The sequence below is a fragment of the Cervus canadensis genome, chromosome 24 (genome assembly GCF_019320065.1).
Source record: "Cervus canadensis isolate Bull #8, Minnesota chromosome 24, ASM1932006v1, whole genome shotgun sequence".
Classification (NCBI taxonomy): Eukaryota; Metazoa; Chordata; class Mammalia; order Artiodactyla; family Cervidae; genus Cervus; species Cervus canadensis.
In genome coordinates this window covers 33,389,698-33,414,606 of record NC_057409.1, presented here as the reverse complement: position 1 = coordinate 33,414,606, position 24,909 = coordinate 33,389,698, and the positions used below count along the sequence as shown (strand labels likewise).

The 24,909-nt window shown below is 36.0% G+C and overlaps 1 protein-coding gene across 12 annotated transcripts in view; it reads right to left on the bottom strand.

The window, feature by feature from the left end:
* Positions 1–2,203: 2,203 nt before the first annotated feature.
* The window catches only part of IKZF2 (IKAROS family zinc finger 2), a 174,362-nt gene continuing 151,656 nt past the window's right edge, over positions 2,204–24,909 (bottom strand). For all 12 annotated transcript variants that reach the window (XM_043445260.1, XM_043445259.1, XM_043445258.1 and 9 more), the window contains 2 exons: positions 16,975–17,118; positions 2,204–10,577 (listed from right to left, as the gene is read on the bottom strand). In XM_043445260.1, coding sequence (XP_043301195.1) covers positions 9,853–10,577; positions 16,975–17,118 — 869 coding nt within the window. In that variant the 3' untranslated portion in view covers positions 2,204–9,852. The remainder of the gene's footprint in view (positions 10,578–16,974; positions 17,119–24,909) is intronic.

The window sequence follows — 24,909 nt, the reverse complement described above, 5'->3', positions numbered from 1 at the left end:
CCAAACCAGAACCAACACATGGGCCAGGTCATTGAGATAATAGGGGCTTTATTCCCATTCCCTCTTGGTTAAATTCTCCTCCTCCCCCATCAAGGGATTTCATAAAACCCTCCCAATGGAGACAACCTGATTCTGATCCCAATTTCCATTAGCTCAGGCACCATGACTATGCTGCATAACTCTTGTTTCTTTAGTCATAGGCTTACCCAAGGCCCAGAAGAGCCCCAGACACATACCTTTACCTTACTTCATTTCTCTCTTTGGTTCTTTCTGTGCATTTAAAAATCTTGCTTCTTTGCATCTGTTCCAACGGGTCAGATGATCCGGCTCATACAGCTCTTTTAAGGGTTTCTAGAACAAACAACTCAACACCAATACTGGCAGTAAATGTTTTTACTGTTTTGAGGGATTTGTCCTGTGCCTGACAAAACTTCAAGCTAGAAGCAGTTGGTCTGATCTAAGACACATTCTGGGATGAAAGAGCAGCAGTAAAGACCAAAAGAAAAAGGCTGTTTTTCTCAGACTGAGCATGTATCTATTTTCTGGGATCTACTTTCATTTTCTCCATTTTAATATGGAATTATGGGCACATTATCCTGTTTGTCACTGGAGAAGGAAATGGCAACCCACTCCAGTATTCTTGCCTGAAAAATCCCATGGACGGAGAAGCCTGGCGGGCTACAGTCCATGGGGTCGCAAAGAGTCAGACAGGACTGAGAGACTTCACTTTCACTTTTATCCTGTTAGTCAATTCCTCCTCTCTGCCTGATAGGCTAGTTTATGGAAGCACCTCCCTCAAGGTTTTTCTCAAACCACAGAAGAGGAGCAAAATTCAGTTTTACCAGTTGTTATCCTTGTTGGTATCTCCAGAGAGAAGTTAAAAAAAAAAACCCAAAAAACACATGGGAAACTGTTAGGGCTATTAACAAAACATGAGGTTTTGTTGAATGTTTCATGGATCCATCTTAGTACTCCCTAATAGCAAGAGTCAGAGCTGCTAAAATGCTAAAAATGAAGCTCCTTCACCAGGTGGCGCGCACCTTTGGGCTTGAGCGTGTTGATAAAAAGTCTTACAAGCATATCAAGATTTCAATTATTTATCATTTCTCTGATGCTACTGCAATAGAAAAACCAGGAACAAATGGCAGGCTTAAAAAGCCTTTTTCATTTTGCTTTTGTCAATACCTATAGAATTTAACATTTCTGGCTGATCTTGAAGGAATTCTTCATAAAGTTAACGCTGGGAGTAATTTACTAAGTTCATCTTTTTTATTTTTCTAAAAATTAGTATTTTGGATGAAAAGTTGGTCAATGAAATAATATTTCACTTGAATTTGTAGTTTTCCTTGTCTGTGGCATGTGGAAGTGAAATTTTGGGGGAATGTGATAAATATCCATAAAATTGTAATACTTATGAAGCACTTAAAATATTTATAATACTTATGTTTTAAGTACTTATAATACTTATGAAAATTCTAATAGCCATCTCAAATGTGATGGTGAGCTTTAACATGGCTTGGGGGATAAATGATAGCTAAAGCTCAATAAAATGATCTTATAATCACATGTGCTCTTTTACATTTCCAGTTATGCAGACATTTGTAACAACAAACTTCTTGTGTTAAAACAAACCATATTTGTAAAATCTGAAGCAATTATGACTCATGCAATGGTGGTAAAACATGAAGCAGAACAGACAACCCATGTTTGCCAATGTGACTGAACAATCTTTATGACTTAATCCTTGATTTCTTGGTCTGACTCCTAAGAAAAGCTGGTTTTGAATATGGTGATTGACCATTACTTGCACTGCTGTGTAATTCACTCTGTCCTCCGGAGCAAGTCACAGCTTTCTTCCCTCAGGGTTTACTTTTTCCTTCTATAAATAGGGGATAGGCTCTGACATACATAATTTTAAGATTTGTTTTAGGGTAAAATCATATGTATGAAATCTGCCTGAAAAGAGATGTCATCCTTAACAAACGTAGGTTATTCTGCTCTCTGCTCTAGTAGACTACGCAGTAGTGATGGAGATTTCTGATTTCATGCATCCACATCTCTGGGTCAGGTAGTGTGACGCATATATTCAATGGCAGTGATAACTAAAGCCTAATATGATTCAACATACAGTTGAATACAGTTTTCTGTATTTGAACAATGTGCTTGTGTACAGAATTTTCACCAGAAAGTTTTTATAGCAAACTTTTTATGTCAGAAGTTTATTTTATTGGTAAAATATTAAATAATATACAGAATTAAAAACTGCACTTACACTTCTGAGAAGAAATAAATCTTGGACAAATTATATGCTTGTTCCTGAGATTCCCTAAATTTATTCCAGTAGCTGTGCACTCAGACAGTACAAACCTTTATAATATAATCCTTTTCACAAAGTATTACAAAGTTTCTGCAGCTTCTTTAGTTGTACTCACATACAAACACACACTCACACATGCATATTACAACACTCATACACGTATACACAATACCCACATACATGCACAGAACATGTATGTGTGTGCATTAAAAACAAATGAAATACAAGTCCCACATTTTAGTCTGCAGTGATAGAACTGTTAGCGGAGGTCTCCAAATTGGTATATAGCAGGGTGACTTGTCACACAACTGCAAAGACTGTTTCAGTATTTCCATAGTAAACCTCATTTTCTGAGGTATGATATTTGAGCCTTAAAAAAACTACATTATACTGAGCAAACCTGACATACAAGGTCTGGAATTTTAATTTTACATATATATTTATATATATATCTATATCTTTTTTAAACAATAGTTTTTATTTTCCCAAATTATTAGTTTGAAAAAAAATGAGGTTTACTGGTTTGACCTATCTTTTTTTTTTTTCACTTCTAAAACTTAAAATATCCTAGAAACTGTCAAGCAATTAGTTTTTAAAGTAGTCTAATTACCTTTGGTATTGTTAAAGAAAAAAAAAAATTCTAAAATGGCCAAGACATATACTGTACAAATGCAGTAACTGCCTTTGAAAAAAATGCCAAAGAAATGTTATTTTTTTAAACAAAATACGTATTTACATTACAGCAGTTTTACTACAGGGACACAGATATAAAAAAAGAAAATCAGAATACTACATATAAATATGTAGGATATGAAAAATATCTCTTACTTAAGTTGTATGAAAACAGGAGTGCTCCAAATATTTCTTAAAAATTTTTTCTCCAATAGGTGATAAGTGTTTAAAATTGAGCTAAGTGCTTTACTTTTATTTTAAAGTTCATTTCCAAAGGAGAAAAGATAAATAAAAAAAAATATTAGGTTCTTAATTTAAAACACTGGACAAGAAAAAAAATTCAGTCTCTAAGAATTTCAACTTTAGGATACATTTCTCAAGCAAAAGATTACTAATTTCAACAAAAATTTAGTCTCAATAAAGATACCATGAGATTAGACCAGTGCTTTCCACATTCTCTAATCTTTTCACTGTGGTGTGTTTTTCTTTTTGCTTGTTGTGTCCTTTAACATACCATAATTTGCAAGGGTTTCTTTTTGTCTTTAACTAAAGAAAGAATAAGAAAAATAACCATCGTTTTTAAGACTTCAAGGAAAGTATTGCACTTGTACAGAAAGTAAAGAAAAACATCTTTTAAACTAAGTAGCAGAAGCAATCGCTCTGGGATTGCAAATAACACATGGTCTAAAAGGTTCAACTATTAAGAGCAAATGGGGAGCCTGGAGAGCCCACTCCAAACCTGGAATATTATTATAGTAATGTTAAAGCATTTTCTCCCAGCTGGGAGATAGTTAAGACTTTTCGCTTTAGATTTTTAACATCTTTCTAAATTCTTGCAAAAAAATTGTCTAATCTCTCATAACACACATTTTTAGGAGAACAACCAAATCAGAACATAAAATCCAGCAAGCAAGGAAGGAAACATATCATGTTCTTATGATTACATAATCTCTGAAGTCATATTTTAGATACCCAATATTTGAAAGTGAAAGTAACACAAGGGTTATATACCTTACTCATTTTAATTCAACTACTTTTTAAAAAAATAGAAAACTACACTTGAGTATAAAAATATGTCAGCAGATTATACAGCCAACAAAAATCATACACAAAAAATTAAGACTTAAGAGACCTATGAACTGGAAATAAAAACTTGACCTCACCCTCAAACTAGTAGGGGGAAAGAGAGGCAGAGACTATGATGGAGGGAACATGGACAGAAAAAAGAAAGGAGGTGGAGAAAGCAGGCAAAATTTAAGAGATCACAAAGAACTTTGATATACACCAGGGGATGTGATTTATGTTCAATATCCAAGAGTATACTTGACAAGTCAAAATGTTTTATCACAGTTTCAGAAACTGAACTACTTAAAAAACAAACAAACAAAAAAAAAGAATAACAAAAATCAAAACCCAGAGTCTTTCCCTTGTTACAGTGTATTCATGAAAAAAAAAAAATCCATTTCCAGTAAATTAAGTAGAATCCTGGTAAGTGCATAGTTGGGGAATCAGTGACCTCCACCCATTGAAGAAGCTTTTCTTACTGTGTCACTTGAGGTAATTTAAAGGGCCAGATTAACTGCAAACTGGCTTATCTAAACCTATAAGAAGTTTTATGCTGTACTTTATGTGGCTTAGCAGAGGGCCTCTAAATTTTATATTACAATAAAAAGGACATCTTAGAAAACTAGTCATTCACGTACCACTCTGTATGGGATAAAGGTTAATTCACAATAAATTTATACAGAAAATATACAAATGCAATATTATGGGAGAAAAACCCCATAAACAGAATTAGGAACTTATTTTCAAAGAGTGTGCGTGAAAAATATCCACAAACTTACAGTACAGCAAGAGAAAAACTAAAAAGCTAGAAATATAATGTTACATAAAAAACCTTATGGAAATTCCAAAATTTTAGGTTTCTGCAATAAATGTAAAAATATTCAAGGTGTCATTATTTGGCCTAGCAATTCACTATGATAAAAAGAAACACTGGCATATCACAGCTTCTTGGTCATATGACATTTGCTTTGAATAACAAGCAGCTCATTTTTTTTTTTTTTTTAAAAGCTGTCATATTCTAACACATCCATTGCAAGTAATACACAACCATGGTAGGAAACCATTTGAGATTATGCTTTGGAGAATAGCAATATGATATGACTCTTCAATTCTGTTTTGTTCAAGGAGAATTAGTGGCCTGCTTCTTTACATCATTCCACAAAACATTAACAGGTTAGAAGAGGAGATTCTAAGACTAGTAGAACACTAGACTATAGGTGAAATTCCAAAACAATACTGTATTTTATTCATTCAAAATTCCACTAATAAAGCCTTGTTTGATACTAGAACTTATTCTTCCTTAAAAACAAAACAAAAACACATACCATACCATAATGCAATTCACAGCTACAATTTCCCTCCACCTCATATACTACCTGCATAATCTTGTAATGGTATTCAGAAATACTATCAAACTAAAAAGATAGCAACATCTGGTTTCAAAGTTTTCTTTTACTTTAAGCAGATGAGCTGAAAGTCTCTGTATGGGAAATTCCTCTAATGGTTTTGACCTAAGAACACGAAAATGAATTATATAGTGATTTTAAGTGATTTTTAAAAATGCATAATACAAGTGTTGTAGAACTAAACAGCTAACCAACACTCTCTCAATGAATTTTAAAAAGGCACAAACATAAATAAATTTTATAAGTATTTGATACATTAAATTCAGGATCTTAAGACCAGTTACTGTATATTTTAATTATTTTGCAGAAACTGGAGGTTTAAAAACATTTCTAAGATAACTTTTGTATATATAAACTTCAATTTCACCCTCCCTCCACTCTTTTTTTCTTTTGCCTCTGGGGAATTTTCTGTTTTAGAATAATTTTCATACAGATATTTACTAAAATAATATATAAAATAGAACGAAAGATGATCACAAATTGTAACATATCCCTTTTGGTAAAATGAATAATTCAGAATTAAAAAATAACGTAACCAATACCTCCTATAATCTAAGTTCTGTCTTGAAACCAGGAGCATAGAGTTTTTTATTTGTATTTTTGCAGACTTTTCTGTTCTTTTGCCATCCACCTTAAGGAATCAGTTTAAAGATAACCAAGTAAAACATCATTTTCATCTAAATGCCTTCACTGATGTAATTTTTGTCAAACATTTATAAAATATCATAAAAACTTCATGGTTTTGTGACGTCTAAGACTAAAACACAAAAACCATAAATAAAAACAATACCGAGCTCACTAAAACATCCTTGCCTTTCTCCATTTGCCAACAAGTAAAAGTTGAAACTCTTCCTATTTAAGAGTAATTTATGTTTCTTTCACTTTAGAGGTTATGCGAAATCAGCTTAGAAGTTGTTTTTTTTTTTTTTTTTGATTCGTTGTTTTGATTTGTTCTGGAAGTACATAGTAAAGACTCAAGGTTTAAGTTGAATAGTTGTGACTACTCCTGAAGACAAACTAGTAGCTTTAATATTTCTCTATACAGTCTGATAAAGTAAACCTATTAAGTTGCTCAGCTATTAATCATGATTTTAACTCTCTATAGGCTCCTGTAACACACCTGATAGCTCTAATTTCTTTTTTTCATGAATTTTCTTTGAATGAACGTGTATGTATTCTATAATATATGCACACAGCACTTGTACGTATGCAGGAGGAACAGTCCCTACTTTTAGCCAAATCTGAATTCTAGTCTCTCATTCTCCCATTTTGTCCCTCCAGAAAATTCACAACAGAATGTTTCGACAACTTGAAATCTCTTCCAATATGCTTATTGATTATTTTCACTATTGTAAAAAGCCAGATTAGAATGGCTTTAAAAAAGTGATTGACCACTTTTAGAGAGAGGCAATACATATCTCTTAACATGAGCTGGACATAAAATTCTGGGCAAAATTAGGGCAAAACAACATGATGCATTTTTGCCAAACTGGAAAATACAGAGGCTAACCCATTTTCATGCTCCTCAAATACTCTAATGTGAAACCTCACCTAAATAAACTGAGCATATAACTGCTATGTAAAACTTGATTTATTTGGTGTCTGACCCTTGTATTTATTTTTAGGTGCAACCATCTTGCGTATTTCCTTTTGTGAAGAAACATGCAAATATAGCCATCCAGAGTTTCCCAGAAAGCACTGTGTCCACAAAAATTCTATCTAACCTACACATTGGAATTGACCTTGTCCTCATTTGCCCCTGCCACCCCCTAAGCCATCTTTATCCCTAGTTGTTCCTCCTATGAAGCTAAGAAAGTACAAGTAATACACTGGTAGCAACTTTTTGAAAAAAGATTTTCAAAAAGATGGAATCAGAAAGGGAGAGTGCCATTAGGACTGTCCTCAGGGGGTAAATCTACAATTCTGTAGGTCCACTGAATTCAGTTTCATCCCTGGGCAGGTAGGTACATGATTGTTCATACACTGATAAAAAAAAAATTAGTAAGCAGGAAAAAAATTCATAGATGATGCCAGCAGAAACTCACACATAGCCAAAATTATGAACATACTGACTGCCATCCAAATGTTTCCTTAAATTACAGTAAAACACAAAATCACTAACCTTAAATTATTTACCTCCCTCCAAAAGGAAAAAAAATGAAATCCCAACTATATATGAGTGGTTGGGATAGATGGGGTAAGTCTCAAAGACATGCTTCACCTATTAATAATACATTGTATGTTCACAATGTGGTAATGCACCAGAGCATGCAGGGAAAGAAGTGACAGTTAACGTTCTATTTAAAACATTTCACATCTTCGATTTGGTGCTTTCTCTGAGATGTAAAGGAATAGTTTGGGTATTTCTCCAAAAATAATTGCCACAGAGGGCCAGTGAAAGAGAGCTGAGTTGTAACCATTTTTCGCCTAGCTCTGGCGGTGTCAGTGCTTAGATGTTGCTTACACAAGTGAATGGCAAATTGAAAATGGGTGATGAACAGTATTGGGGCCAGACCTACTTATCCATCATAGTTCTCTAGTGTTGCTAATTCTCACATCATTCTGCACTAAGAAACACAGTTTTAACATCCCACTGAATGATTTTTTTAGAGCAGTTATCACTTACTGCTTAATGTAATTTTAACATTCAGAAATGGTTATCAGACAATCCAGTCATGGTCAGGCCTATCCTCTCTAAACACAAGCAGCGAATTCTCCCTCCAAGTGGGCCCACCACAAGTGAATTTAATCAGCTTCACTCAGTTCCTCCCCTCTAATGCTGTTAGACTGCAAAGAAAAAAAAAAAAACAGAACACCCATATAAATGAAATTAAAATCTGTCCATGAAATATGGCAATGTATATATGAATTAAAAGAAGAAAAATTCTTTAGTAAGGGACCGAGATTCATAAGAGCTTATCTACATTGATAGTTTCATGTTTTTGAGACAGAAGTGTGGACATGAACACTTTAGCTTGGAGGTTCGGTTGCATTCTAGACTCCAAGAAGGGTAAAAATAACCTTTTGTTTTTGTCTGTTTTATCTGTAATGCACCGGTTACAAAGAAGTTGCTTCTTCCTTGTACCAAAAGTGGTAAATATTATTATTGAAGAAATACTAGAATAAATAGCCCTAGTTCCATAACCTTATGTGGTTCAAGTCACCATACTTGGGTCAAATTAGCAACTGCTCTGAGGAGATTTTGAAAGAAATAGCCTACAGCAAGATATTTAAGACCTTCCACCAGAAGAATAAAAGATACACAGACTATGGACAAAACACTGGGGGGTCAAAGCTTGAAAAATAAAACCAGTGAAAAGAGAAATACCAGAAAAGGGATTTCTGAGTGGGTTTTTTTTTCCCCCTACTGTTAGCCTAATTATATCGATATTTTTCTGCTGACTGGTTAACACTGATTAAATGCTGATAAAGTGACAATCGTAAGCATACTTTTTAGAAAGGAATATGTATACTATGCTGTCATCACATTACAGCGGTAAAAGAAAACTTCCCAAACAAATTTAAGAAAAGTAGAGGTCCCTTCTGAAAACTACTGAATGCCTCTTAGCCACTCTTAGACCATATGTTATTCTGAAAACTAGATAAAAACACTATTTGTTAAAGGTGTTCAAAGTAAGGCTGCCAGGGTGTCTATAAAATGCCAGTCATCAAAACTATGGAAAAACAGTGCTTAAGTTTAGAAAAATAAGATCATAGGACCTCAGATGTATTGTAGCTGTCCTTAACTACCTGTAGTTTATAAGTTTTGCTATATGGTACAGGGTACAACATACCGTATTATAAATTCCACAAGGGAAGTAAACATAGAACCCACAACAACTACTCATCCAAGGAGTTATCATGGAAAATAATGTGTGTGTGTTCCATGATCTCTAGAGGAAAAGGAAAACAATTTACATTTTGAAACAAATTCTTCTTTGACCAATAAAATTACTTATCCCATTTAAAACTGTGAAAGTCCAACCCAGAAAATGCTAATCTTTCCTGCCTTCACACAATCCTGAACATCAGTGGCAAATTAGAATCCTTAGATGAATCTTTATGAATCGAGTGATTTTTTTTTTCCCTCAAAGCATGATATACCTTATATCTATGCATGGCAGAAATGAACTGTTCTTAAATTCCCACACAATAAACAAGTCAAGCTGTCAAGAAACAATGTCCCCTGTCTCTTCTCTCTTCCGTTTCTTCCTTATTGTAATCAGGCAGAGCAAATGACACTGCGTCCACAAAATAAGAATTAATGACAGTAACAATATTAAAAAAAAAAAAAAAGGTATGTCAACATCTGAGGAAGGTGGGATTGTAAGTGCAGTATTTCTTCATGTGCAGTTCGTTACTTCATAGGGGTCCCCTTTGGAATGAAAAGGCCTAGTGGAATGTGTGCTCCCCTCGAACAATGTGTGATGAAAACTCATAACGGTCCTGGCTTCTGTAGCCACAGATGTTGCATTCCAGTGGGTCCCGGTAGCCATGGCAACCCATGTGAATGGTGTACATGACATGGTCTAGGAAAAGGACTCGGCAGTGCTCACACTTGAAGGCTCTAATCTGTTCACCTTCTCCATTGAAGACCTTGTAGATGTCCTTCAGTGAGCCCTTAGGAGCCTTGGTGGTATCCAAAGCCTTGACATCCTCCTTCATGTAAGCTGGGCTTTGTTTCCTCTTGGGATTTAAGGCAGGGTTTCCTTGGTAAGACTGGTGGTCATCATGGCTGCTTTCTGAGTCAGTAGAATCTAGGCAGCTATTGCTGGGAGAGGCCTCTCTTTCCTGGGGTCGACTCTTTGGTCTGATGAGAGAGATAGGGCCATCCATGTTGTTTTCATGACTATCGGAGGTTTCCCTGCTAATGGGTCTTTCTATCCTATTTGGATGATAGACCTGAGAATAAGCTGAGCTTATAACCGGGGCCACCTCAGCGATTGTGCTTGGCGGGTGCTGCATCAGAGGGTGAAGGGCCTCAGCTCCAAGGTAGGTGATTGCATTGTTGATGGCTTGGTCCATCATATGAGACTGCATCAGCTCAGCCTCCTTCTCATATGTTAAGTTCATATCAAAGTGAATGTCTGGGTAGCTGAATCGCATGATCTTTTCTCCTGAATGGAAGAGGGGGAGAAAAGGAAAAAGGGGGAAAAAAAAAGAATACAACACAATGAATAGCTTGACTAAGGATATATATGTACAAAATTAACTAATCACTTTCATTTTCCATAATATGGTATATCTTATTCTTTAGATCAAGTATTTAGGCTCTTTAATTCTGCTGAGACTCACAAATACTCTTAACCTACAGAGAGGATTAGTAATAAAAATGTCACAAGCCATTTGCACTTGTTCTAATGCCATCATGAAAATGCATCTAGCCTGAAAGGTATGACTGAGTGTGTGTTATCTTATTTTCATTCTCTATCAAAGTTTCCACTTGTCTAGAGCTCAGAAACTGTAGAAGAAAGAAGAAATACCAGGTAAAAATAGTCAGAGATTTACTTGTTTTTGCATATTTTAAATATCAGTGACCAAGCCTCAAAGATCATAAAAATGAGAGTGATATGGTTATAACACCTGTGTTATCTCACTATTGTGTATGGTTAATTTGGTTGATTTAGCTGCTATGTTAGAGAAAGATCATCGACCAAATATATGTCATTATGGAAAATTTTTAAATGCCACAAATAAAATACTTTTAACAATTTAATTGATGAACTGAATGAAATTAGGGCCATATAAAAATAGGGTATTTCCCAAAGCACTTACTTATTATAAATTTGAAAATGATTGTTTCATTGTTTTGCTTCTTGAAATGGATAATCATTCATTTTTGCATCACCCCTTTCTTATTTAGACACATAAGCTATTACTATAGGAACACCCACTGCTAGTTTTCTATATATTTTCTTGACTGAGAGAGATTTGTAGTTTTACTTTTCAACATTTACTTCAACTAATTTAATTTTACTTCAATATTGTATATCAACATAATATCTAAGCTTAACCAATTAAAGAGTTGGTGCATAAAATAGTAGTTTAGGTTTTTCTCCTCCAAATATCCCAAGTTTTGGACAGAGTATTTAATCTTTTAAAAATTCTGCCATTAAATCAGTGTGTTCTCCTACTAATGCTTACTTTGACTAACATGCAACACTGATCCATAAAATTATATTTGGGAAAAATACTTTCATGTGGCTAGTATTATTTCAGGTTTGAAGGAAGGTCTCCCAGATGAGAGGAGTGAAAATTGAAAAAAAAGAGGAGTAATTATTTCATAGCATACAATTAAGATATTGCAGTGTCAAGAGTTTAAAAGTTAACCTGTGCCATGCTTAGTCACCCAGTCGTGTCCAACTCTCTGCAACTCCATGGACTGTAGCCCACCAGGCTCCTCTGTCCATGGGGATTCTCTAGGCAAGAATACTGGAGTGGGTTGCCTTTCCCTTCTCCAGGGGATTTTCCTGGCCCAGGGATCAAACCCAGGTCTCCCACATTGTAGGCTGCTTCTTTACCGACTGAGCCAGCAGGGAAGCCCTGTTTAGAGAGTGTGACAACAATTCAGGGATTATAATACAGTGTGATATGTAGTATGGGGTCAACTAAGGAATACAAAACTCACAGTATTAATAAAAGAAAGCTTCCTGAAGAAAGTGACATCACAGAATTGATGTGATGACAAATATTAGCCGAGTAAAGGAAAGGTAAGGGTTGGAGAAGCTGGTAGGAAGGCTCAGAGGCAGGAGGGCATGACTCATCCTAGGGATTACTAACACTTTGCATACGGCTGAGAACGGAAACAGGTGAGAAAGTTGCTATCTGATAATATAGGGCTTATTCAAGAGCTAAGGAATTTGAAATCTATCCTGAGAGAGGTAAGAACTGAAAGGGTTAAACAGGAAAGTGACTAACTAGAGAATTATTTAGCAAGATGATTTAGGAAGCTGTTGCTACAGGGATGTAGAGACCATGGGTGGCTTCAACTAGTAGAGTAGCAGTGGAAATGGAGAAAACTGGATGGAATGGAGAAAATTTTTGAAAATGTTGCTAGAACTTGTTGATTATCTAGACACAGAATGAGAAAAAGAAAGAGGTTAAGTATTAAGCCCAGGTTTCTGGCCTGGGAAACTTGGTGGATGGCAATGGGATAGAAAAGATGGTGAATTCAGATTGGGGAAGACTATGAGTCATAGTCATGTCTAGCAAGTACTGAGATACAGTCTCAAATTCAGGAGAGAGATTTGGGCTTGAGATACAGATATAAGAGGCATCAGTTAATACAAATGAGCTTCTGAAGCCATGGGAATAGATGATCTCACAAAGACATAGGTAAAATGTGAAAAAGAGAAGGTCAAAAATGGAACCTGGAAGAGCATCAAGGATTTTACACCTGCCCATACACTAGGGCAAGTGAGATTAGAGTCCCATGCTTAGGGAGCCCTGGGTCTCACTCCTTATGAAGGAATAAGGAATGTGTAGGGCCAAGGGAAAGGGCCAATCTGGAGCTTACACCCTAGACTATGCTCTGGGTGCCCAGCATGCCAGAATTCTTTGTCCAAATGGCCCAGAACTTGCATCGAGAGTTGCAGAGTCCTCTTCACAGGGTTCATTCCCTGAGTACCAACTTTGTTGCTGGTAGGTACATTAAGGCCTGAAGAATGGTCAGTACACTACTCTTTACGTGCTGCGAGTGGGGTGGGACGTGAAAAGAATTTGGATGTGCAGACCAAAGTGTGTACACACACATGCAGGAGGCCCCTCTTTGGTGCTCAGGAGTGGGTTTACAAGAGGGGACTGACTGCACACCAGGGGGGTTTGTTCTGCTCATGCTTTCAAGTTCTGGTGTGGAACTCTGAGGAATCTGAGAATTCTATATTATTTGAACTCAGTCTTCCAGATTAGGAGGTTAGAACACAATAGTTTTTAATTTAAGCCTGATTTATGATATTAAAATAATTGGGCATATGAATTGAGGCCTCCATTAGGACTGCAGAACCATTTGCATAACTGTTAGAGGGAATCCATTAAGAAGATTGAGAAGGAGGAGTCAGAGAAGCTGGAAGAAACGCAAGCGAGATCAGTGTCACTGAAACCAAGGAAAGAGAGTGTTTCTAAGGGTATAACTATTCAGTAGTGAAAATACGCTCCAGTTGTGTAAAATGGCCGGAAAGTCCTCTGGACTTGACACTATAAAGAGCAATTTCAGTAGAACATGAGGACAAAAGCAAGGCTGTGTAGGCTGGAGAATGAGTAGAAAGAAAAAAAATTATAGAAAGCAATCACAGAGAACTCTTTCAACAATTACATATTTGAAGTGAAGGAGAAAGTAGATAGTTACTGGAAAAAGACCTGGGTTTGAGATTAGATTTTTTTTTTTTTTTTATGATGAGAATTTATCACATTGCATGCCAAAAGAAAAATGCCAATAGAAGGGACATGTTAAAAATATATGTGAGAAAGGGGGAAAACAATAGTGCAAGTTATTTGAGGGGCTGGGATAGGAGAATTCCAGGGAACAAGAAGAAGCATTAATTAGAAAGAAGGGTGCTGCTTTCATCCATGAAAGAAGAGAGCGTTCACGTGAGTGCACATATCTTACAGGACTAGTGATAGCTGAAATCATGTCAACTGTTTTTATTTCCTAAGAATCTAGATTTAATATCACCAAGGTGTGAGATACCATATTTTGGGAGAGTAGAGAAAGGTTGAAATGGCCCTACGTGTTGAATATGAGAGAAGAGTGTTCAGAGATGGATAAAAGGAAGGCCACTTTACAGTAGGGATGGGACAATTAGTATTTGAGATCAGTTACTCATTTATTTACAGCAATGCCAATTTATAAGGCTGTGGGATTTTCTCTAAAATTACTAGCAACTATGTAGATGTGGAAAAGAGGTTCAGTTGGCTTCATTAGAGGGTAGGCATTTTACTAGTTGAAAGACAGAAGGACAGTAAGACAACAGAGTCATGGAATCCAAACTGGATAAGAAAAGAGAGACTGAAACAAATACACAGCAAGTTCAGGGATCACTGACCTGAAGAGCTTAATAAAATCAAAGGAGAGTATTTAACTGAGGAAAGTGACAAAAAGAAATTTATAGTAAGTGAGGAATGATGATATTTCTCATTTCAAAAGGCATCATAAAAAAACTACTATGCAATTGTTTGTTATACAGTTGACCCTTGAACAACATGGGTTTGAATTGTGCAGGTCCACTTATAGGAGGATTTTTTTCCAAGAGTAAATACTATAGTACTGCATGATCCATGGTTGGTTGAATCTATGGATGCAGAACGGTGGGTATGGACAGCTGTGTGTAAGGAGGGTCATCTGTAAGTCATATGCAAAGTTTCCACTGCATTAAGGCCATTGCCCCAAACCCTGTGTTGTTCAAGCGTCAATTGTGTATTACCATTGGGACAGAATCCAAATAAAGAAAAACATATCATCAACTTCTAATAAAAATGTAATGTCCTTATTTTAGAATAAAAAAAAATTTTAATGTACCCCTCTTTTCTAAGAGATGCAATTAAGTCAAATTGAGAGTAGCATCTAAGTCACAGGAAACATGAAAACATTACAAAGATGAGAACCAAGTAAATTCAGAAAACAGAATAGTAAAAAATTTCATATTTTTCCAATGACACAGACATTTAATAGACATCCAGCAAACTACTCAATTTTGTAAAACAGAAGAACTGGCATTTAAAAAAGGTTATTTATAAGCAGGAAGAAAGAGAGACAGAAATAAAAGTGACTCAGGGCCCAAAACAGATCTGAGTATACTCTCAGGGGCTACTTTTAAACTGTGTGGGCTGCTAAGTCACTCATTCATGTCCACCTCTTCGAGACCCTATGGACCACAGCCCGCCAGGCTCCTCTGTCCATGGGATTCTCTAGGCAAGGATACTGGAGTAGGTTGCCATGCACTCACCCAGGGAATCTTCCTGACCCAGGGATCGAACCCAAGTCTCTTAAGTCTCTTGCATTGGCAGGTGGGTTCTTTACCACTAGCGCCACCTGGGAAGCCCTAGTTTTGAACTAACCTAGCATAATAATGGGCTTCTTTCAGTGAACTTTGTCAGTTAATTTCTCCAGCTTGTCTTAAATTCATATTTTGGTGATTTGTTAGTTCTTCAATTTTAGATTGAAAAGAAATCTCTAAGTGTTTACTGGAATAGGAGAATTTTATTACCCTTCCCCCTATGAAATAACCAAAGCAAAGGCTTTCTCTCAGTTACTACTCAACCCTCATAAAGATGTTCCACAATGTATTTTGACACTAGGATGTGAGAATCTGCTTATTTTTTTATCTCTTCTAATTTTTACTCTATATAAGTCTATAAGAATATATATTATATACATAAATAATGAAAATTCTTTATATTGACTCTGTTATTCATTCAGCTCTTTTTGAAAATAGCTAGATAATTCTGTAACTTTAGAGATAATTTACAACTATAATATTATAGTATGCAGAATGATGCCAACTCTGAGTGTAACAAAGAATATTTGAGGGCTTGGAAATGAAAGTCTAATATATCACACCTAATCTCTTCAGTTCAAAACATAAGCTACATGAAAACAAACATCAAAATATGAACTGTAGCTCAAAATATGAAACATCTTGAATGCAGATTGCTGAATTACTTATTTTAATGCAAAATTGAAAAAAAAAAAAAGCTCTCTCTTCATTCCAGGTTAAATACTTGGGGGGATGCATGCTCAGCTGTGTCTGACTCTTCGTGCAACCCCATGGACTATAGCCCTCCAGGCTCCTCCGTCCATAGGACTTCCCAGGCAAGAATACTGGACTGGGTTGCCATTTTCTCCTCCGGGGCAATCCTCCCAACCCATATCAAATCCGTATCTCCTGCGTATCCGGCACTGGTAAACAGATTCTTTAAAAGCATTAATTTTGTGGAAAGAAAATGTATTAAAAACCTGGCTAACAGGCTACATCATTCTCTTTAAGTATTGTTATTTGTTATTATACTTCATGTAAGTACAGGCCATGAGGGCTACTTTGGGCTTCCCTGATAGCTCAGTTGGTAAAGAATCTGCCTGCAATGCAGGAGACCCTGGTTCAATTCCTGGGTTGGGAAGATCCCCTGGAGAAGGGAAAGGCTACCTACTCCAGTATTCTGGCCTGGAGAATTCCATGGACTATACAGTCCATGGTCACAAAGAACTGGACACAACTGAGTGACTTTCACTTCCTTTATATAAGGCTTCATTTTGAGATAACAATAGAGTCCTATCACTCTTTCCTTCATTTCTTTCTTAGGCCCACATGCCTAAGGGTATGTAGTGTGTGTGTGTGTGTGTGTGTGTGTGTGTGTCTGTGTGTAATGTCATACATACTTTGTGTGTAGTACGATGGAGAAAAGAGATGACCATTTATTTCATGAATTGAAACACACCATATATATTCATATATACATGGGAGTATGCCTTTGCTCATGAAAATCAGCTTTTAGAGAAATAAACCCCTTTGTAATGCTTACCCACAAACTTTTGTGGAGTGGAGCTTTTACGTTTTCCCATGTTCCCTGTGAGCTTCTCTATGACAGCAGGTCTCTCAAAAGGCACCAGAGAAATATTGTTGTCCATAATAGGCTCTTGTTCCTTACAATCTTCCATAGGAGGTACTATATAAAACCATACAAAAAATGTAATCTGATAATTTCTTCAACATTTAAAAGGATGCAAAGCTGGACTTTCCACCTCAACATGTGTTATACAAACATAAAAACTAGCATGCTAGAGTAAAAGCAATTAGAAAGAATAACCTCTAGTGTTAAAGTATACTCTTAATTTTACACACACACACACACACACACACACACACACACATAGAGGACTTGTTTTTATCCAAGTCTCTCTCAAATCAATGACATACACTGTTGCCACTACTGGTGGTCAACATGTTCTTTTTCTCATTTTATTCCTCTGAAAGTGTTTTTAACACTGATGAAAATCAATACTAACTTTAAGACTGCACTATTCTCAAGGCTTTTGGAGTTTATTTTTCTAAAACAATTTAAGCAAGTCAACTTGTTTCAGAAGGAAGCTTATACAGACACACAGAAGAGCAGCATATTTAATCAGTTTTTTTCACCCATGTATTTTCTTGTAGCAGATTTTCTCTCTGATGAGCTGAAAGAGCTGTGAGCCCTGCTGGCTGTGGCTACCTACCTGCACAAAGCAGCCTTCATGAAGGAGATCCGATTCTGGACATGTTCGTGCATAGTAATCGGTGACAGCTTTATGATTGTAATTTATTTTAAAAAGAGCTCTTCAGCAGGATAAGAGAATCCATTTCCAAACTGGCATATTTGCTCACTAGACTACTGCTCTAACTCATCTGACATAAAGTCTCCTCTGCTGCTCCCTTTTCATCCCATCTGTCTGAGTGGCTGTGGGTTAATTTATTAGCTCATAGACACTGACATGAGACACTCACATGTATGGTATAGACACAGAACTTCAAGCTATTTTTGAACAAAAATACTTTCAAAGGACATTTAACTAAAGAGAGTAACACTGGAGACAGACTGCACGTGCGTGCTAAATCGCTTCAGTCGTGTCTGACTCTTTGTGACCCTAAGGGCTGGAGAGCACCGCCTGGCTCCTCTGTCCACGAGATTCTCCAGGCAAGAATACTGGGGTGGGTGGCCATGCCTTCCTCAAGGGGATCTTCCCAACCCAGGGACTGAACTTGTATCTCTTATGTCTCCCGCATTGGCGGGTGAGTTCCTTACCACTATCACTACCTGGGAAGGCTGATCAGTGGATTAAAACCAACATTTGCAGAAAAGACCATAACTTATTATTTCTTGATTACTGTTACTTTTTAACAATTGAACTTGTGTCAGCACTGTTTGGAAATCTAACGGTTTCATATCAGGATATCTTGTTCATCATGCACTGTAAAATGATTTACAGAGGGATAGCTCTACCGTGTGAAACACAGTGCATTATCCTTTATAGGGGCAGACACTAAAAGTAAGAAGGCAAGAGATCAAAGTTAAGAAAATCCTGTGCACAATTCAGGTGACCTATTTAATAACCAATACAGGTTATAGATTCTGAAGAAATGAAAAATGGTATCAGACGATGTTTTTGTAATTCAGACCTGCTTAAAGATACCGACATTCAATGTAAGTTTTGGGTTAACCTAGTATAGGCAGGTGGATGGGCCAGAAAAATTCAATCTTCAATCTCTATTTTAATGACAAGGGATCCTACAATTCTTAAATGTTAATTTGGAAAAATTTCCAAGATGAGACTTAGAAACAAAGAAACACTTGTATACTGATATAATTCATGATATACAAATATAAAAAGTATGCCCCTAGACATTACTTAAAACATGTCCTCTCTTAGCAACAACTAAATAAGAAAAAAAAAGAAAAAAACTTAAAGCAAAGAATGAACGTCCACAGGAATTCAGATAAGGGGATCCAGGAAGATATGGTGGGTATTCATATACTTAGATATAGATTATTGTCAAAATTTTAACTTTTGTTTTAGATGTTGAATTCACAGGCACTTACTACATCATCATTAACTATTTAATTGAAATACAGGCCATGAATGGGCCTAAGACGAAAACATGTCATGAACCAAGATCCGAAATCAAATAAGGAAAGAAAAAAATGTTTGTTGTTGTAAATTTTGCTAAAAAACAGCAAAACTGGTTAACAGGGTTTGCCCCAAAATTGAATATACTAATTAGTTTTGAAATGAGTTGTCTAGAACTTGGCAGTTTTGCTCAAGTCTCACCTTGAATTTTCACATTTGCACACATTTAACACTCAAAACGAAACCTGGGTGTGGGAACTGTCCCACACCACATCCACCTCAATTCAGGTGATTTGTCCCAAGTTCAATGAAGCTCATGTGAACTGAAAACAAGGACTTTGGCAGAGCTCTGGCCTTACTTCTACTTCACAACAGACTTTTACATATCAAATAATAGTCTTGCTTCTACCGTGCTGGCAATAATAAAAACAACAGACTCACCCTATATACTAAGTACTTTTTTAAGGCTTTCCATTTGGTAATCTAATTAATGCTTTCAACAACCCCCTGAGACAGGTGCAATTACCATTTCCATTTTACAGATGAGGAAACAAAGACCCAAAGATGTAATTTTCTTACTGTGCTTTAAAAAAAAATTGTAGTTGATTTACAATGTGTTTTGAATTGAAGTACAGTTCATTTACACTGTTTTAAATTGAAGTATAGTTGATTTACAATGAATTTAATTGAACCATTTTCTCAGTGTTTAGGTAGAACCTAAGTGGTGTGACTCCCTCCAGAGCAGGGCTCTTAGCCACTAGTTGAGTATTGACTTTGTACAAACAAGTTTGAAATATATTTAAGGTTTCCTTGAGAGAAGATCTGATACATTTTATGTATTATGGAGCTAATCTTCTCAATTATTTGCTTTTATGAATCTGAGTGCAACTCATCAAAATGTTTCTAGATATACATCGCTTGAAACACAAAACAAGTTCCCTAGTTAGTAATGTATTAATAGTATTGTGTGACATTCAACTAGGCTAAGAAAATATCAACTTCACTTATTAGAACAAATTTCATAAGCAGATATCTTTCTTGACCTTATTTTTGAAGTAATAACCATCATAAAATGTATTTATCCTTGCATTATTTCATTATCTCATCATATTGATAAGTCACAAAGATAGAACCATACAAGTGTTACCAACATTGCTATTTTGCCAAACAATCCACTCAAATTTCAAATTCCAGGCAGACATAGTCTGAGAGACCTAGATTAGGTCACATGTTTACATCCCCCAGAAGAGGGCAGGACACCTAAACTGACAGCCCCCCTGTGCCTTCAGCCAATGGGAGAGGATAGCTCTTGAAAGGAAAATGGAAGCTTTGTTAACTACAGGAGAAAAAGGGCCAGTATGATAAAGACAACACATGTCTTCTATTTTATTACAGATTTTCTCCATGTTGTAGAACATAAAAAGAAACTTCATTTATCTTAATTATATTCTTGACAACAGTGGGCAGGGCCCATACTTGAAATTACTCTTTCCATTTTCCCATCCTCTAGTCTCACTCAGCTTCATTGCATTTCTTTTTCCCCCTTCTTAATGTGTCCTTGTCTTCCTACGAGTCTCATTCCATACTTACCTATATAACCTTATAAAACCTGTTACTTTAGATTACTACCCATATAAGGATGGCTCCCACATCTTTATTGTCTACTGAGGTTTCTCTTAAGAGCTCGAGATCTATATATTTAACTTCCGTCTAGACAGTTTTACTTGGCTGTCTCTCACAGGTGCATAAAAGATAATGTGTTAAAAAACTGAAATCTCTATTTCCCTCCCCAAACTTTCTCTTATTTTCCTAATTTCCATCTCAGTGAAGAGCACTATCTACATGGTCATCCATACTAGAGACTTGTGGCAAATGCTAGATTTTTGCCCATTCATCCAGTCTCCTCCTCCCTCCCCAGACATACACTCATGGAGATACCAAATGTCTTAGATGCTACATTTATAGTTGCTCTCAGTGTTTTAAGTGTTCTGAATATTGATGGCTACTAAGCCTAACTCAACCAATCAGGAGACTGTTGCCATGGTCTACATGGTCCTGTCCTGACTCTTCTGATCTCCTGCCCACATTTCTAGCAATGAAATGTGAGCGTAATAATATTTTTCAGGATAAAGAATAAAATTCATACAATTCTTTGCTTAGCACAATAGGTCCTTCACTGCCCCTCTCTCTCAGGCCTCATCACCTTCCAATTTTTCTTGCCTTTACCAACCGGGCTCTAATTATACATAAGTACTTGGAGGTCCTTAACCCAACCATGCTCTTTTAGACTTCTATTTCTTTATACATGCTGTTCCGTCCACATGAAACACCCCTTTCCATTTATTTAGCTTGCTCTTCTGCCTTTCAAAACTCCACTCAAACATAATTTTACCTAGAAATTCCTCTTGGACACCCACTGCGACGTAGATACCTGTCCTCTGTGCTCCATAATGCTTATCACTCAGCGCTGTAACTGCTGGTTGACTGGTCTGTTTCTTCTAAGAGTTGGTAAGTGACCTCCAGTAGGGACTGCATTTTATTTGACTCTCTCTTCAGATGATGTGAGACAAATAAGAATCAATGGATGTTTACTAAATAAACATCTTGAAATGCTGTCACTCATTCAAAACCAGTGAAAGAGCTTACTAGGAAGTTTATATGTTACCAACTATGCCTCCATCCTTGCAATAAAGAAATTCCCTTTACCAAATAATCCAAAAACATAAACCTAAGAATATACATTCTTGCTTTAAACTTGGCCATCTTTTTGGTTCACACTTTCATTTTTGTCTTCAGGCAAGGAGGAAAAGCTAATTACATACTTCGCTTATTAAAGCTTTTTCTTCAAGCTGAGAAGACTTGAAAAATGAGCATAAAATAACTTTTAAATAAGATAATCTGCCATAAAATGCAATTCACTATTATCTTTACTTCTAAAACTGCAAGTCATTAATTTCCTCCTTTTTATCGAACTTGAGAACTTTTGATCCTCACTTGTAAATATATACTTTTCTTCTGCTGCTCCTCTTTATCTTTTCCTTGGCATGCTCACTCCTAGTCTCTCCTCACACTCCAGTCAGGCATCTATCCTACGTTCTACATCGGTGATGCTGTTTTTCAGAAGACACAGATTTGACTACCCCAGTGAAATTTAAAAACTGGATTAGCATGTAAAACTCCATCTCTGCATCACAACCTACTATTTTAGTCTCATTTCCTACCATCCCTTGAACTCCAACTGTGTTCAGTATCCAGAAACTTGTTAATGTTCATTTATACCTCTAAGTCTTAGCTTATGACAACTTCTCATCCTGGGATGTATAGTTTTTGTGAATCTGATCTGTGTAATTTTTCTCATCCTTATGTATGCAGCAAAAACTTCATTTAAGAAACTTCCTTTGATTTCTCCAGAGTTAGGTGACTTTTGCATCTGTGTTTCAGGAGAAGTGTTTATACACCTTTATTAGAGCATTTGCTTCATTTTGTTTATCTTTTATGTATTTCCTATGAGACTATACAAAACTATGTCCATGTATCTTTATATTCTCAGAACATTCCACAGAGCTTGGCACACAGCAAGCCCATGATAAGTGTTTTCCTGAACTGAAGTGAAAGAAAGTCTCTTTGACTTTAGACTTCCTCACTAGAAGAAACCAACATGGGGAAGAACATGTTTTGGGAAAGAAAGGTTAGGACATATAACAATGCCAGTTATGAAAAAGAAGGAATAGTCACTAATTTCAAAGAGCTAACGAGTGACCACAGTGATGGCACCCCCCATGTCTACAGCTAAAAGAAAAGGCAAGATAATAGACACAGTGTATAGAATAGTTAGACATTGTGGCTCTGGCAAAAATGAGACACATGCCAAGTCATGTATATGAGACAGGTTAATGATGATCACTAGTAGCATTTTTATCTATATTGTCTCTCTTATGCCAATTATCAACTCCTACCTCAGACATTACACATGTTAACAAAAGGAAGCAGAAGCTAAGGATAATCTCAACCTATTATTGCAACACATTTAGAAAAAGTGCAGCATGAAATAGCAGTAATATAAACTTATATTGTTTATATTGGATGGTTAAAACTCCATCCATCATTGAAGAACAAATATTTGGGTCTATAAATGATACCAAAACCTATGTGCCCCTCCCACACAGACACACACACTCCATCTTGCTTTATCCCCTGCCCTACCCAGTACCCGAGTGTCTTTCCAATTTTCCATACTCTTCCAGTTTCAAACCATCTGTAAAGGCATTTGCCTGTCAAAGGCTAAGCAATCTGGGGAATAGAGGTTGATGCTGAGGCTGCAACTGTTTAGAACTCTTTTTACCCCAGAATACATCTGTTAAAATTTTTTGGCACTACTTATTCTATAGCTGATTAATCTCTCAACAGACAGTTACATGCTGACTATAATTACTTATGTATACCTTACCTCCCTAGAAAAAATATACGGTCTTTAAGGAGGGATTCTATTTCATATACACGTGTTTGCAACACAGTTTCATAAATAACTGTTAATGGAAAATTAGTTCATAAAACTAATAATCCAGTCAAATATCAAAATCACAATGAAAGAACATTACACAGAAAAATTAGGAGTAGCGCCATAAGGTGTCTTAAGGAAACTCTGGCATGCCCCAAGCCTCCATCAGCTACTTTGCCTCAAGTCATCTCTAAAAGCAACAATTTGAACAGAAACAATGTGCTCAATAAATGAAACTTCAAAGGTCTAAGTTAATGTCGTAAGTAACATAACTTTATAGGGGGTGCGATATTTATTATTTCTTAATATTTAATTACCTGAAATAGTAAAAATAACTATTTATTGGGCTTTTATTGCCCATACAATCACATTTAATTCTCACACCAAGACTATGAGTGACACAGACACACACCACACAGCAAGACCAGAGTTGTTGGGCTCCTAGGTCCACAAATTTCAACCTCAATGCTCTGGATCCTATGTTGCCATCATAAGCCCAGAAATGCAAGCTTGCAATACCAAGTTTACAAAGACTTAAAACACAGGTTTTCAAAAATGTTAATTAACGATAATATAAAAACAAAAGGACTCATTCACAATAATGACAGAATTAATACTATAAACTACCTTCAATACAAAGAAAATTTTCAATTATTCAAGGTAACAAAATAATAACTAAAAAAATTTCTGATTCATCCAAAAATAATCACTAGCTGTCCAATAAACACAATTCCACAGTTCCACAATCTCCCATAAATAATCCTTGAGCTGTCTGTAAATACAAAAGAGATGCTTATATTTTAAAAGTGACTACAGGATTTCTCAACTGTACTAATTAATACTGACCAAATCTTTCCTAAATGAAAGATATGAATGTATCAATAAGTTATCATTTTTGTATATGCTTATATGAATAATAAAATCAATCAGTATAAAAATATAATTTGTAGGACCAAACAGATGCTCCAAATCTAAAGAATTAAAATTCATAACACTTTGTGAGGCTGATTGACTAACATTATTTTTTATTTTTTAGTTATAGAGAATTTTTTAAAGATTTTTTTGATGTGGGCCATTTTAAAAATCTTTATGAACTTGTTACAATATTTTTCTGCTTTCTGCTTTGTTTTTGGCCTAGAGAAATGTGGGATCTTAGCTCCCCAACCAGGGATTGACACTGCACCCCCTGTATTGGAAGGCAAAGTTCTAATCACTGGATCACCAGGGAAGTCTATGGTAACAGAGAATGATTAATTGAATAAACCTGAGGGACTGCTTGCCTACTTGTTATTGTGTGTTGTGGAGGTCCAGATGTTTTGTTTGGGTTTTGATTTTTGTGGAGGGCAGTGGTACCTAT